This window comes from Lutjanus erythropterus, chromosome 3 (assembly GCF_056507025.1).
Source record: "Lutjanus erythropterus isolate fLutEry1 chromosome 3, fLutEry1.hap2, whole genome shotgun sequence".
NCBI classification, from domain to species: Eukaryota; Metazoa; Chordata; class Actinopteri; order Lutjaniformes; family Lutjanidae; genus Lutjanus; species Lutjanus erythropterus.
This window is the reverse complement of record NC_139319.1, coordinates 41,796,981-41,812,589: the sequence shown is the minus strand read 5'-3', so window position 1 is coordinate 41,812,589 and position 15,609 is coordinate 41,796,981. Positions and strand designations below refer to the sequence as shown.

Here is a 15,609-nt window from a genome sequence, read left to right as displayed (position 1 = left end):
TGCCGTCTTTGATGCCTGAGGGTAGATAAAAGGTGGTAAAGTGTTCTTCCAGAAAATAAGCAGCTGTATGAACAGCCATGTAGGCTGTCCTTAGATGTTTTTAAAACAGTTCCCTGTGTGTTTACTACAGAGAGTTGTTGTACAATAAAATCTTTTTTCACACTCAATTTAGTCTGAGTTATTTAGAGGTTGTTTTTCTTTTGTTTGTTTTTTGGTGTATTAAGAGTATTATCATTCTTTTTTCGACCATTTTGTTGACAAATTGTTAACAATGATTACATCCTCTAACACTGTGTGAAGCAATATACCAACACACAGTGTGGGGTTTTTTGTTGTTTTTTTTAACATGTTGCATAGCAACCACCTACTTTAGCAGCTTGAAAATTGTTAAGGGCTGTCATTGGATAATATGGCAAATTGACACATGTGACAAGATGATGAGGCAACTCGCTTCAGAGTGACATGTGCTATTGCTCGTTTTTACCACGAGATAGCTTAAGAACACTTCATTTAGGCAAAATACATCTTTACGCTCCACTATTCTGGGGAATAAGGTTAATAAGCTACAGGAATAGTGTTTTTTTTTACTTTGATGATTGGATATATTTAAACTGTTCACCTCAGCTTACAGTGATATATATTGCATGTCAAGAACAAAAATATTTCAGAACACCATCTGGTGTTGAGGAGATATGCCATGTGACAGCTTACCCACGTGACAAGATGTCCTGCTCTCCCCTACTCGAAAAAACAGTGCTAAAAGGATACTCCCCCAGGTGCATTCAGGGGATGAAAGTACAGTAGATAATAGATATCACTGATAACATATTGATTTAAAAACACACACACACACACACACACACACACACACACACACACACACACACACACACACACAAAATAAGTTACAATAAGTGCAGCAGCTGAGTTTGTTACAGATTTAAATCATACTGTTTATCCTTCTCAAATATTTTTCCCATAAAAGCTTCATAATTAAATATATAAACTTTGCTATGTATTTAATTACTTATTTATAGCCCAGTGATTTAATAACTTGCACCAGCATGGGAAGGGGTGCTGTGAGGACTGTAACCCCTCATCCTGCTGGCCATAATAAACTGTAGTAGAAATATCCTTTTACGTTTGTAAATAAACTCTGATGAAATATGACGTCACCATCTCAGCTCGTCTTGGCTTACCCACTTCCAGTTATTTTCACCATTAATGTATATTTGAAATAAAACGAAATATGATATAAAACACAACCCTGTGTGTTTTGGTTTTCATTTTAAAAATATTAATATTTCATTTCACTGATTTGTGGCCTATATATAAAGAGCCAATGGCGGGAACATTGTTTGTGGAAGGTTGTTGTTGTAGTAGTGGAGTTGAGTTTTCAGACGAGGTATTTAGACGGTAGAAAACAGTAAAATAACATGGATCAGATTCTGACAGCTACCACCACCAGTTCACTTTACAAAGCAGCTGAAGAGGAGGCTGCTGATCTGAGGAGGCGGATCCCTAAGAGATGAGCCAGGATGCGGAGGATGGAGAGGAGGTGTGCCTTCTTGGCGTGTCTCTCTAGCACTGTAAGTTTGTCTATTCATTGAGCCTTTTTGTCAGGCTGTCAACCAATTTACATAGAACTTGACAGTTTACTTGGTACCCCTACATTAAGCATTTAATTTAGAGACGTTGATTTATATTTTGTCAGCTGTAGTTTGTAGTGATGTTGAAATGTACTGGGTTATACTGAGAGGTGTGTCAAATATTAGTCTATGCTCATTCATATGGGGTAAACAAACACCTCTCAAAAACAGATTACATAAAAAAAAAAAAGAAAACTTGCTGTGGTGCTGTAACCTTACTGAGATGGACATTGTAGAGCTTATATATAACACTACGTTAATAATATTGAAATGGTTTAGCCCACTGTTTCCCAAACTTTTTTTTAGGGACCCAATCTTTAAAAATGACAAACCACTGCGACCCAGTTCACAAGATGCCTTATCAATAAATCTTGGGAAAAGTTAATTTGTGCATAAATTAACATGCTTGACCATTTTATTTGCCATTTCTGAATCACCTCATATTATTTTAACATATGATATTGAAAACATATATGTCAAATACTTTGAGAAATAAATGCATTTAGGCTGACGTAACAGACCATCTCATTGTTTTTATTTCCTCTCATCAGGAAAACAATATACATTTTAAATGTATAAAAGATGTACCGCAGATATAAATCTTAAACTTGCAGAAATTATTCTTATTTATTTGGCAACCTCAATAAAATCTCCTGCAACCCACCTGAGAGAGGGTGGGGTGAATGACCTCGGCAAACATATGGCTTGAAACAGTGTAGAATAAATATGAGGTAAATAATCAAGGGTTTGCTGATACTATGTGTTGGTCTCTATTTCACTGAAACTAAATTCAACTTGACTCTTTTTTTTATCAGTTTCTTCCCCTATCATCATCAGTGATTGATTAAAAAAAAAACATAGGATTGGTTTTTCGGCTTCTGAAGGGTGTCAGGACAGAAAAAGTTTGAGAACCACTGCATTATTGTGAGAAGTACCTGTACGTCATCATGTCACGTATATCGTTAGACATTATCCAGACAACCTTCAACACAACAGGAAGTTCGATGTCTGTGATACAGTAATCATGTAGGCTACAGGAACTTCTTGTCTCAGAACCTGGGAGCATGCTCTTACACAGCCTATCAAGTTATGAAAGACCTAGAAACCTTCTCAAGCACCTGAACAAACAGGTCACACATAAATACAACAACAATTTGTAACAACAATTAATAAACAATTCTAAAAAAAAAACAAAAAAAACTTTTTTTTTTTAATAGGACCAAAGCCCCTTGCAGAGGTACGCACAAATCAATCATAATTTGCCTATCCTGACCACATTCTTCTCTGGAGCAGAGCTGGAACTGGCCTTCAGGCTTTCCAGGAACAGCATCACCATGCTGCTCCAGATACCCCCCCGGGAAAAAGCCCATGGATGGAGCCATGAAGTCCAGGTGCTGGTCACGCTCTACTGGCTTGCCTGTGGAGCCTCCTACAAGGTAACAGCAGACATATTTGCCATGCTACTAGCCACAGTGTATAGGATTGTCCACAAAGTCATTGAGGAAATGATGACCATCCTCCACAGAGTTGTCCATTTGCCCAAAGCAGAGCATATGGCGGAGGTGGGGGCTGGCTTTGCTCACCTTGCTGGCTATGAGGCTTTTCGGTCAGCTGCTGGTGCCACTGATGGGTGCCATGTGCGGATTCTTCCTCCTGCAGAGCCACAGAACAGAAGCTACATAAATAGAAAGCTTTTCTCCTCTGTCACCCTGCAGGGCATTTGTGATGCCAGAGGTGCATTTCTTGATGTGTTCATTGGCCAACCAGGATCAGTGCATGATGCACTTGTCCTCCAAAGATCCCCAATGTACCACCAGACCTTGTATCCACCAGCTGAGTACTTCCTGTTGGGAGATGGAGGATACCCATGCCTGCAGCATCCTGTTGCAAACATGACACCATATCACCAGCCTGTAGCAAGTAAGAATACACTCTCATTCAACACACACACACACACACACACACACACACACACACACACACACACACACACTATGTTGTTACTTTGGTGATTTTTGAAACAACAATACATTTTCTGCCTGAATTCTAATTAACAGCCCAAGTTGAAGCCTGATATAACAGGCACCATGCACGGGCACGAAACATCATTGAGCGCACCTTTGGGGTCCTTAAAACACGATGGTGCTCAATATTCTTGAGGGCCCTCGAGATCTGGCCTCAATTTGCCCCAAAGGTGGTTGGTGCCTGCTGCATCCTGCACAACATCTGTGTGGCAGCTGGTGAAATCCTGGAGAAGGAAGAGGAAGAAAAGGAAGGCCAGGGCCCAGACGATGAGGATGACCCAGGCAACACTGAGGTTGATGAGAGGGACCTGTCAGGGAACGGTGTCCGAAGAAGGCTGGCTGCACAGCTCTCTGCTCCTGAGGAGCTGCCTGCACATCTGGGTGAACATGACTACATCTAGAAAGTAACCCTCTCCAGATGTAGTCATGTTCACTGGAGTTAAAAAAATATTTAAAACAGAATTTAGATGCCATTATATATACTGTATGAATTAAATACATACAATAGATTAGATTGATGTGTTTGTATATATGTTGAATGTGTTGAAATTTGTTGTAAATATACACAATACATCATTGCTTTCAAAAATGAATTCCCTGGATTGAATATTAAACAAAAGAGAATTTAATAAACAACTTTACAACATTTCATAACAACATATATTTAAAATTTGTCCAACTCCAACTTAAAAAAAATTAAATTTGTCCACAAATTTTTCAAACAGAGAAAAATAGTGCTCAGCTCTGGCTGTTGCTGCCCTCTCTCTCTCCTCCTCTCTCTCCCTCTCGTCTTCCTTCGCTGCCTGTTCTCAAAAGGTCCAGTAGCTCACTCTCCCTGGACCTCTTCCTGCTCGGCCTGGCCCTGCCCTCTGCTGCAAAAGGGGTAGAGGCCCCTGGAGTGCAGCATCCATCTCACTGTACCACTGCCAGGTGGCAGCGGTCACTCTCCTGGAATCTTTGCCTGTTGGTGGGTCTCTTAGCTCCTGAAAATAGGTTATTAATTATTACATTATAAAACCGATTGGCCTGGCAAACTAAAGCTATGTACTTTATTTAAAATAAGTCTCAGAAAGGCTCTCAGTATAATACCAAACAGGGAAACAGGCATATTACCTTATATTTATCCTTTCCACTTCTTTTTTGCCTGCTTGGCCATTATGGCCATGCCCAAAGTAGTTACAAAGTCCTTGGGAAAAACAAAAACAGGAATAAGTGAGGTGACTCACTCCTTCAATAAGATAATGTCCATTATGGATGAAGACTGCAAAAATCTGGCTCTAGTACTTGCCCAGCCATACAAGCAATGATACAAGCACTCAAAATCAACACTCACTCCCATCCTGACTACTGTCGCCCGCCACTGAATGAGGGCCCAGGTTTCCTCAGTTGTCCCTCGATTTAAATATTGCTTATGTTAGTTTGAATCCACAATGACAGCCATTATTACAAGTATACTACATTTGGACGGCATGGAAAATAGACAAGCAAACAAACATTTGGTCGAAAGCACAAGGATAGTGCTCTGGTACAACGTTAAAGTTAAATAAAAATATAAAAATGATTACCCTTAATTTCGTTCTAAGCCAAACTGATTTGCCCGGTAAAAAATAATACGTTAGTTTCCGAGACTAAAGACTGCCTGTTACATGTGTGGAAAACAAATTATATCTCATGTTTTACTACTACAGAGATATCAGAGCCAGTAGCAGATTTCAAGAGGTCATGCCGGGATTAGGCTATTTGACACTTGTAACTTACAGTTGTGGGTCTTGTCCTCTGCCAGTGTTGCTATGAACTGCATTCTGGGATACGTGGTTGCCCCAAGTCCCCACCCGATGCATCCACGATAAAATGGGCGGGGCAAGAACACATCCAAGTATTTGACTGTACTTGGGACATGCAGACTTTTTAAGTGGAACAGTACTTTGACTGAGACTGATGACATTTCTCAAGTACACAAGAACACATGAACAGAGAAGAACGCATATTGAGGAAGGGCCAGAGTCCTGCTGTAAAGGACTCCCCGTGAGACTGATTCACAAAAGTCCATTATATTAAACTCTCTACATCAACTTGGTATTTTTAGCACTTACAACTCAAGACATCTGCAATATATAACAATTATGAATCTTAAACAGAAGTCAGTTAATTTTGAATCCCTGACTAGAACAAAGCCTGACCTAAACTTTTAAAGTGTTTTTTTAAATTATAAGACAATACATTATGTGTTGGAGGCACAATAACAGGAGCTCCGCTCTCAGTTGAAGTGTTGTGTGGTCCTGAAAAGGACCTTTGTGTTGTTGGAGTGAGTGAGTGAGTGTAGCGGGTTTACTTGGAGCTGGTGTACTTGGTCACAGCCTTTGTTCCCTCAGACACGGCGTGCTTGGCCAGCTCACCGGGCAGCAGCAGGCGGACGGCGGTCTGGATCTCCCTGGAGGTGATGGTGGAGCGCTTGTTGTAGTGAGCCAGACGGGAGGCCTCACCGGCGATGCGCTCAAAGATGTCGCTCACAAACGAGTTCATGATGCCCATGGCCTTGGAGGAGATGCCGGTGTCGGGGTGGACCTGCTTCAGAACTTTGTACACGTAGATGGCGTAGCTCTCCTTTCTAGGTCTTCTCTTCTTCCTGCCGATCTTAGAGGCTTTGGAAGCGGCTTTCTTCGAGCCCTTCTTCGGTGCTTTCACTGGGTCTGGCATGATTGTTACAAGCAAAATTTCCTCAAGCGAACATGCTGAGTGAGGTCAGGATACTCAATATATATGTGCCTCATGCAAATCATACTGTGCTGTTGCTCACACAGAATTGGCTGAAATGTTGTGCTTGAGACTGAGCATGCGCCATAACAAAGTGACCTCCTGCTTCTTTTTTTTTTTTTCAAAAATCTTTATTGAGTTGTAACAAGTAAATACTTATAGACTATAATGATTTGTTGTTTAATGTATTCTGCAAATTCCAAATCAACATATATTTAACTAATTACAAATTAAATTTCTTGGTTATTTAATTTTTCTTGGTAATTTCTTAACATTTGGTTGTAAACCATTGGCTGCTGTATGAAACACCCTAACAGTATGTAACACATTAATACAATCATATCTCAGTAATTATGTGTTGTTGTTGTTTCCAGATAATTGAATGCAAATTTTGACACTGATCTCATGTTGCTTTGAAAGTATAATAATACGGTAATAACATAACTGGTATCATTGCCTATGGCCTCCTAATAAATTTGAATATTTTCCTACTAACAGATATATATTTGCATCACAATAAGAAAACAATAATATGATGATACCAATTACCTTCATAAATTAAGCAAAAACCAGGATGCAATAAATCTGGACCACGTTTACATTTTAATTTATTTTAACTGTTGATGGTTATAGCTTGTTTCATAGTGATGAGAATGAAAATTGCACTGTTACTCACGGAACAGACGGGAAACAGAGTGACAAAAGTAAAAATTTAACTTATCATCAGCTCCTAGCAGGATAGTTAAGTTGCTGGTTTCATATTCGAACCACCGCATGTAACAAATGATACGTTTTTCCCTCAATAAAACATTAAGGATCCACAAACTATCAGAGCGTCACGGCAGAGAGTCCTGCTTGGTGATGTCACAGCCTCTAACGCATCCACCTACACTTTCACATTTCCTCACAATAGTGATGGGAATTCTGGTTCCTTTTAGAGAGCCGGTTCTTTTGGCTTGGATCACTAAACAGAGCCTGTTCTCTCGACTCCCAAATGGCTCCTCAGATTTTTTGTTGCTTAAATCAATTCAGTACCAAAAATTATGTCAAATTGTGTGTAAAATAAATTACTAATGTAAAAACATTATCAAATGTTTATTATTTATATGGCTTTATTTATATACTCAATGTGGAGGAGAGTGCTACAAAATTCAGCAGAGTGCTTAATTTTACAAACACCACATATTGTATAAAATAATAATTTTCTGTGTAATTGTAATATTTAACACTGGATATATTCTGTTGTGTAATGAAGTTTTAATCTGTCAACAAGCAGATATTTTGTCTGATAATAAAGGTTATATATATGACTTATCAGAATAACAGTAACAAAGTGCTTTACAAGGCAGATAAAGAACAGATGTTACATGTGACAGAAGGAGGATCTCTACTATTTTAACTTCTATCAGCGATAAAGAACACACTTTATTTCTTCAGCTATGAACGTGGTCTGCAGACTACAGGTAACCTACAGGTGATCTAACAGGATCTTAGTGTCTCTTCCTCTATTCTCTCTTAAGTCTGTTGAAAACTGTCTGACTTGACTGCAGATTTTCGTCTCCACCTCCTGCAGCCGCTGCCTGATCTCAGTTCATCTGAAACAGTGTATTTTCTCACCTTTCCAGCGTGTTGTCTCTGTCTGTCGCACATGTTCTCTCTCGTCTCCCTCCCCCCTGTTCCTGTGCTCACTGTGCTGTGTCTGTAACTCCTCCTCCTTCTACTCAGTGTGGACACATGTCTTGACCAATCACGTGCGGCTTTAACAGAAAATAATGAGGAGAAAAAACAAATCGGCTCGCAATCAAGAGCCGGTTCTAAGATCCGGATCGTTCGTGACCGACACATCACTACCTCACAAGTTTCAGACTAAACTTCATGTATGTTACCCTACATCTTAAAGTTGTTCAATCATCAATACGTGCGCACACGGAATCACTCCCCTCTTGTTGAAATACGTTCCCGCATCATTTATTTATTGCCTGTTAATGGATGATTTAATCCTTCTCTTGAATTACAATAATTGTTCTAGAGATAATATTCTGATTATTACTGTTACTGGTGACACAAAAAAAAGCAGGAAAGTGCTCTTTATTGATGACGTGGTGGCTCTGAGAAGAGCCTTTTGTGAAGAGAGAGACAAAAGTGATGACAGCTCACTTCTTCTTGGGTGCTGCCTTCTTGGCTTTAGGTTTGGTCTTTAAGGGGGCTTTCTTTGCTGCGGGGGCTTTCTTGACTACTTTCTTTGTGACCTTTCTGGCTTTCTTGGGGCTCTGGGCTGCTTTCTTCTGGGCTGTTTTCTTGGTCGCCACAGATTTCTTGGTCTTCGGTGCTTTCTTGGCCGCTGCTGGTTTCTTTATACTCTGTTTTTTAGCAGCTGCGGGCTTCTTAGCGGCGGGTTTCTTAGCAGTAGAAGCGGGTTTCTTAGGTGCAGGTTTCTTGGCTTTTTTAGGCTCAGCCACCTTCTTGCTCATCTTAAAAGATCCAGAAGCCCCGGTCCCCTTGGTCTGGATCAGAGTCCCCTTAGCTACCAGACCCTTGATAGCGGTCTTGATGCGGGAATTGTTCTTCTCCACATCGTAGCCTCCAGCAGCCAGAAACTTCTTTAAAGCGGCCGTGGACACGCCGCTCCGCTCCTTGGACGCGGACACAGCTTTGATGATGAGTTCACTGACGCTGGGACCAGTCTTCGGTTTGGAAACCTTCTTTTTAGCTTGTTTCGGCGGCGCGGCGGCTGCTGGAGCTGGAGCTACTTCTGCCATGTTCTGTGAATATTCTGTTCCTATTTACTACAACTCAAGAGTCTGACTGAAATGTTGGAGAATCCAGATCAAGCGTCTGTATTTAAACACACCATGAGAACCGTGGAGACTCAGTCCAGCCCGTGGCTCCTCTGAGCGGTGTGAATGTCGTGTCACTTGTGTTTTCTCTTCATCGATAAAAGAGTCCAGACTAAATGTGGGACAAGTTCTGAAGACTGACAGTGAAGGAGTCGATAGTGGACTTGTGTCTCTTCATATTGACGTCATGCAGAGCTCTGATGCTCTCTGCTTTTTCTTTGAGGAGCCTCTAAAACTCACACATTCACCGCCGCGTCCAGCGCTGCTCAGACACTTTTCTCACTCATTTCTCTCCTAAAATGTTTGAAAATCCATCCGAGCTCCATCAAAAGCCGTTTTCAGCTGCTCCACGTGTTTGTTCACAGACTCCAAGTAAAAACAAGCATCTGTTGATCATCACTTTGTAAGAAAGTCAAGTTATTCTGGTAGCAGCAAACACACTGATGATGGCCGAGGCTTCTGGTGCCAGACTTGTATCAGAGCTGCTCACTGAGGACGACTTTTCATTTCAATCAGCTGTTAAGTTCTACTGTTAATGAACAAAAACATGTTTTTAAATGTAACAGTCACACTGATGAATGCTGAATGTTACAAAACCTCATTAATTCTCACACAACAGCTGTATTGTACTGATGCTGAAACTGGAGATCTGGACTTACTTCAAAAATCTCAAACTAACTCAGCAGTTCAGATTCAGCAGAGCTGAGATCAGTTCATTTGTTTGTTTTTTTCTGATAGCTTTATGAAAACAGTTTGAAAACTGACCTTCAGTACCATCACTGGAGCTGATTGTGAACATTATACAGCAGGGGTGGAAATAATTATTTACAAATACTCAAATTACTGGAATTAAGTAGTTTTTTGGGGTACTTGTACTTTTATGTGTAGATTTTCATGTCTGTACTTTTACTTGTACTTAAGTATTCATTATGGCATGTAATCTACTTAGTTACTTTTAAAATCATAGTTCATATCCAATCATATCCAGACCTTTTATCTGCATTTTTATAGCCAATAAAGTGATTTGATAGCAAAAAAAAGCCAATGAGATCCAGGACATATGGACAAAAAAACAAACAAACAAGAAAAAAGAAAGAGAAAAAAAAGACAACCAATCAAAGTGAGGGGAAAAAAACACTTGCTTTGTCTCAAATCAATTATTAATGATTAATTGATCGTTAGTGTTAACTATTGGTAAAGCAAAACACAGAAAATTTAGAGCCTCTGGAGAGGTGATGGTGACATCATTGGTTAAAAGTAACTAATAGTCTGAGTAGGTTTTTTTTGACAAATACTTTGTACTTTTACTTAAGTATTTTTCGAACACCAGTACTTTTGCTTGTAATTGAGTAATATTTTAGCAATGTAATAGTACTTGTATTTGAGTACAGATTTTCAGTACTCTTTCCACCACTGTTATACAGACACTCATTTTCCTCACTTGGGATTTGTTGTGTATCAGTACCCAGTATCAGTGGATCCGTGTGCAACATATAATATAATATATATTATACATTATATAATATAATAATAAATTATATTTGCAATTTTGAGTGACCTATGGATTTTAAGAGGCACCAATATGAAAAGGTATAGTTTAACTTATTTTCCATTTGTTACCCATGCTCAGGTGTGGTTTTAGTGATTTCGAGGCCTCAGGCAAAAAACAACATGAGGCCCCTCTCCATTAATGCAGTTAGTATTATTATAATTATTATTATTATTCAACAAAGCCACAGACCTAAAGGGCCCAAACTTTGAGCTGTTGTCTGATCTCATCTATTTAACTATTTAACTCATTTTTCAGTACAGTACTTTAGTAAATGTACTTATTTATCTTCCACCACTGCTGAACACTAATAACAATGAGGTACTTGACTATTTTTAGTTTCTGCTACTTTATACTTCTACTCTACTTTGTAGATTGAGATGAACAATCCAAAACATGACCAAGAAATAAATTATGGTGTATCATTACCCAGAATTATCCTGTATAAAGTACCTCGAATCAGCTCCACATTTACCAGCTGCAACATTAAACTGGTGAACATGCATGCATTAATGATGCATTAATAACTATAGTCCAACTATTATTCTTAAACAATACTTCAGAATTAAATATAATTTAAGTAATTTTACTTTGGATTATTTTTTATTTTTTGTGCAGCCTTCTTCAAACCACATCTAAATGAACATAATGCATGAGAGATCAATTTAAAATGCATCCATATATATATATGGCAACAATTTATGTCAAAAGAAATCTGTGATAAATACTGACTTCTCAAAATAATGACCTAGTGTTTAAAAACAATTGATTGTATCAGATAGACAGATACATAGAGAGAATTATTTTCATTATTTTGTATGTATGTATAACTTTTTTTTTTCTTTTTTTTTTATTACAAGAATTCACATTGCAGTGACTTATATATGGAGCAATATTGGGGCCAAAAGTTTTGCACTTAAAAAAATAAAATTTGAAACTGAAACTTCAAGTTTTGATCTTCAGTTTTGAAAAATACATCACTATATTCAAAATAAAAATAAGTGCACACTTTTTTTTCAGGTTAAATAGAATTATGATTCATATTGGTAATTCTTCTGAATAAATTATTTTCATTTTTCACTTTCATATATTTTGATATTTGAGATCCTACTTTTTCAGTTGCATGTTTTACTCCGGTCACCTTCTTGAACAGTTTGGTTTTAATGTCACGTTTATGCACTTGTTCTCTCCAGGGCCAGAACGCCTCTCGTTTCTGCCTTCGCTGTGTCGAGATGTCCGGGATGATTCAGAACCTTGTTGTCTCACCTGGTTCTCGTCTACTCGCAGCCTTCAGGATCATTATTTTCTTCTGGAGATGATGCATCTTGATGATGATACGAGGAAAGTGTTGTCTTTATAAATGGGCCGAGGCGGTGTACGCTCTCAAAATCCTCTTCCTTCACTTATTTCCACTATTCATCCAAAAGTTTGACCAGGAAGGCAAACGTCCCAACGTTTTCATCCAGTGATTCCGGCATATTCAGAAGCCTCAGATTATTTTGGCCATGACGATTTTCGAGTTTATCAATAAAATCCATTGTGAGTTGAAGTTTGTTTTCAAGCTCTGTTATGCAGCGTTAATGAGCCTCCTGATTAACCACCTAACTGAAATGTTGATAGGCATATCGCCTATCAACATTACCATTTTTTTATCCAGCGCATCAACTTCTTTGAGCGAAGTTTGTCTACCTTGTTTTCCAAATCAAACCTTGAATTGGCTCCAGCTGACATCTCGGTCTGAGATCTTGCGATGTTAGGCATTACAAATGATTTAAGTTAAATCCATCCTTCAATTTTCGTAGGTTCAGCTCAATTAGTACCATAGTACAATAAAAGCAATCAAAATGCTGACCTTTCGAAAAAAAAAAAAAAAAAAAAGGGAACACTCAAAGTATTGCATTTGTAATTAAGTATTTTTATATTGTGGTTTTGATATTGTTTTTACTGAAGTAAATGATTTTCCGTTATAACAGGTCAGTGATCTTTGACTCAGTGAAGTCAGTTTTATTTATGGATGTACACCACATTATAAACATGACAACGCGATTACCAGTTTGTAATCACTTAATAACAGCATCACTTAGTATAATTTCCATTGTGCAAAGATAAGACTACTTTTGATTAAGCTATTGAAATAATTTTGATAAGAAATTATGAAGTGATAACATTACCTGATATTTTCCCTTGTCTGAAAGAAAACATGTTAATAAAGGACTTGAGCTCTTGACAGAGTGAGTGTGTGGTCCTTAAAAGGACCTTTGGTTTTTTTCTCTAAAGACACAGAATGAGCGCTTTAACCTCCGAAGCCGTACAGAGTGCGTCCCTGTCTCTTCAGAGCATACACCACATCCATGGCGGTCACCGTCTTTCTCTTGGCGTGCTCGGTGTAGGTGACGGCATCACGGATGACGTTCTCCAGGAAGACCTTCAACACACCGCGGGTCTCCTCGTAGATCAGACCGGAGATGCGCTTCACTCCACCACGGCGAGCCAGACGGCGGATAGCGGGCTTGGTGATTCCCTGGATGTTATCACGGAGAACTTTACGGTGACGCTTAGCGCCTCCTTTACCCAGTCCTTTTCCTCCCTTTCCTCTGCCAGACATCCTGATATTTCAGACAGTAGATCGTCAGTGTACCAAAAATGTCGCGGCACCCCTCATTTAAAGCTTAACTGAGGACGTAATAGAAAATAGAGGCGGGTCTATTTTTCTTCTTTGGTCCTAATGAGGGCTGATGACGCCCCCTGTCTGTCTTCATGAAGTATACAGTATACTGACATCATTACATACATAATATTTTAAAAGACAACAATTTTTAGGGTTCTTATCGTAAAAGTTTTCATTATTAATATTATACTTTCTCTTATTCTTAATTATGGGGCAATTGTGATGTTCTTGAATTCTTTGTACCACTTTTATTATAATCAAGAAAATGGGGGTAAAAGGAAAGAAAAAAAGAGTAAAAGAAAAAAGAGAAAAAAAAAATTAAAATTGAAAATTAAAAATTATGGTGATTGACGTGAGGTGATGGTGAACTAATGGTGAATTAATGGTGAACTTGGTAACCTCTTCTTCCCACCCAATCCCCCAGCCCAGACCAACTCCAATTGGAAATCAGGGACTGGAGGGGACTGCTGGTCCTGAGCTGTCTATCTATCTGTCTATCCTTCAGAATTCTTTGTTGCTATTTTTTGTGTTAAGTTAGGTGTGATTATTGACCTCATTAATATTCACTGTGTTAAAGCAACATTTGATCACAGAGACTAAAGTGTGTGTGTGTGTGTGTGTGTGTGTGTGTGTGTGTGGGTGGGTGGTTTTCTTGTACACATGGCCACGTTCAACCTTATCAAAAAGTAGCTCATTTACTGAAGAACACTCTGTTGCATGAGTTCTGGACTGCAACACCATCTTAAAGCAATGTTGTTTATTTACATGTTGCTGCTGATTGGGTCACACCTGTGACACACCTGCTAAACAAGAGAAAACATATATCAAAGCTAGTTCCAAACCACTTCTTTAATCAGCAGAAGAAATTCCAGGTGCTCCTATATTTCCAAAACTAAATAAAAAACAACAACATCCTTGAGAAACAAAATTGATAATCAGTAATAATCAATAAAAAATGGCATGATAGAAAGAAAAGGAACTAAAAGAAGTTAATTAATCAGTCACACAAAGTATAAATCTAGGATGAATTTGACAAACAGAATGAAATGTAGCTATCAAAAGTTTTTTTTATGAATGTATATATGTAAATGTTTAAAACTAATAGTAACCACTCTGCAAAAGGCAATAAAAGAAAATCACCAGCAGTATATTCATTCTTTTGTTCTTTACATATAATGTAACAGAAAAAAAAAACATTAAGCAAGTGTTTCTGAAGAAATTTTCAAAAGATCATGTATACAGGACTGTAGACTCATACCCTACAAGAAAATTGCTCTGAAAAGACTGCATTTCCTTAATTATTACATCACTGGACTATCCCTCCTCACCAAGTTTCTCTTTCTTCCACAATATTCAAGGCTGCTTCGTGTACACTGGCATATCTGCAGCATATTCAACTTTGTATACCGCAAATCATTAAGTTCATACAGTGTGTGTCTGTGTATGTTAGCAGTTTTCTTAGCATTGTATTTGTGTTATCTACATGAGATGATACATGGAGTATCTCCCTGTCTTTTACATCACTGTTTTCTCTGGTTTGGATTCTGGTTTATGGAGGTGACGTCCGTTCACAGATCCAGGATAATCGATGGTCACATGGTTCATCATTCCAGCTGTTTGGCAGGTCATAGTTCTTTACTTCTGCACAGTCTTCATCTCTGCTGGGATCACCATTTGGCTCAGACTGGGACCAGAAGCTGAAACCCCAAAACACAAAATTAACAAGAAGCATTTCATAGACAGAAACACTAAGGTCACAGGGAAATTAAAGGTCCAGTGTGTAAGAATTATGGGGATTTATTGGCAGAATATGAAATATAACATTGTAGTGTTATTGCAGTTTTTATGTGTGTACAACTGTTCAGAGCTAAGCTACCTGACTAGTCTCTTTGAGACAGGCTCAAAATGATCTAAAATTGTCACAACTGAAACCATGACATAATTGTTTTGTCAGTGACACAGGGGACACTCAGTCCTTCATTTGGGTGAAATAAACAAAAATGTTACCCAATTATGCAAATCAAAAGTATTTTACTATAAAAAACATTAAAGTTCTGTAAGGTTTGAATGGTTTCTATGTGAAAGTAGCAGATAACACTTGAAAAAATGTCTGGAAAAGTGTGAGAAT

At 38.5% G+C, this 15,609-nt stretch overlaps 2 protein-coding genes and 1 pseudogene across 2 annotated transcripts; all 3 read right to left on the bottom strand.

Annotated features, from left to right (window-relative positions):
- Positions 1–5,945: 5,945 nt before the first annotated feature.
- LOC146330718 (histone H2B 1/2-like) lies at positions 5,946–6,399 on the bottom strand. Its single transcript, XM_084714241.1, has one exon. The coding sequence runs from the start codon at positions 6,368–6,370 to the stop codon at positions 6,002–6,004; it is 369 nt and encodes a 122-aa protein (XP_084570367.1). The 5' UTR covers positions 6,371–6,399; the 3' UTR covers positions 5,946–6,001.
- Positions 6,400–8,236: 1,837 nt separating this feature from the next.
- On the bottom strand, positions 8,237–9,753 carry LOC146330717 (histone H1 pseudogene; annotated as a pseudogene).
- A 3,299-nt stretch (positions 9,754–13,052) lies between these two features.
- LOC146330716 (histone H4) lies at positions 13,053–13,452 on the bottom strand. The gene has a single exon (XM_084714240.1). The coding sequence runs from the start codon at positions 13,416–13,418 to the stop codon at positions 13,107–13,109; it is 312 nt and encodes a 103-aa protein (XP_084570366.1). The 5' UTR covers positions 13,419–13,452; the 3' UTR covers positions 13,053–13,106.
- Positions 13,453–15,609: the final 2,157 nt, after the last annotated feature.

Excerpts from the sequence above, each read along its gene's own strand:
- LOC146330718 (XM_084714241.1), bottom strand. The coding sequence starts at position 6,370 with ATGCCAGACCCAGTGAAAGCACCGAAGAAGGGCTCGAAGAAAGCCGCT.
- LOC146330716 (XM_084714240.1), bottom strand. The coding sequence starts at position 13,418 with ATGTCTGGCAGAGGAAAGGGAGGAAAAGGACTGGGTAAAGGAGGCGCT.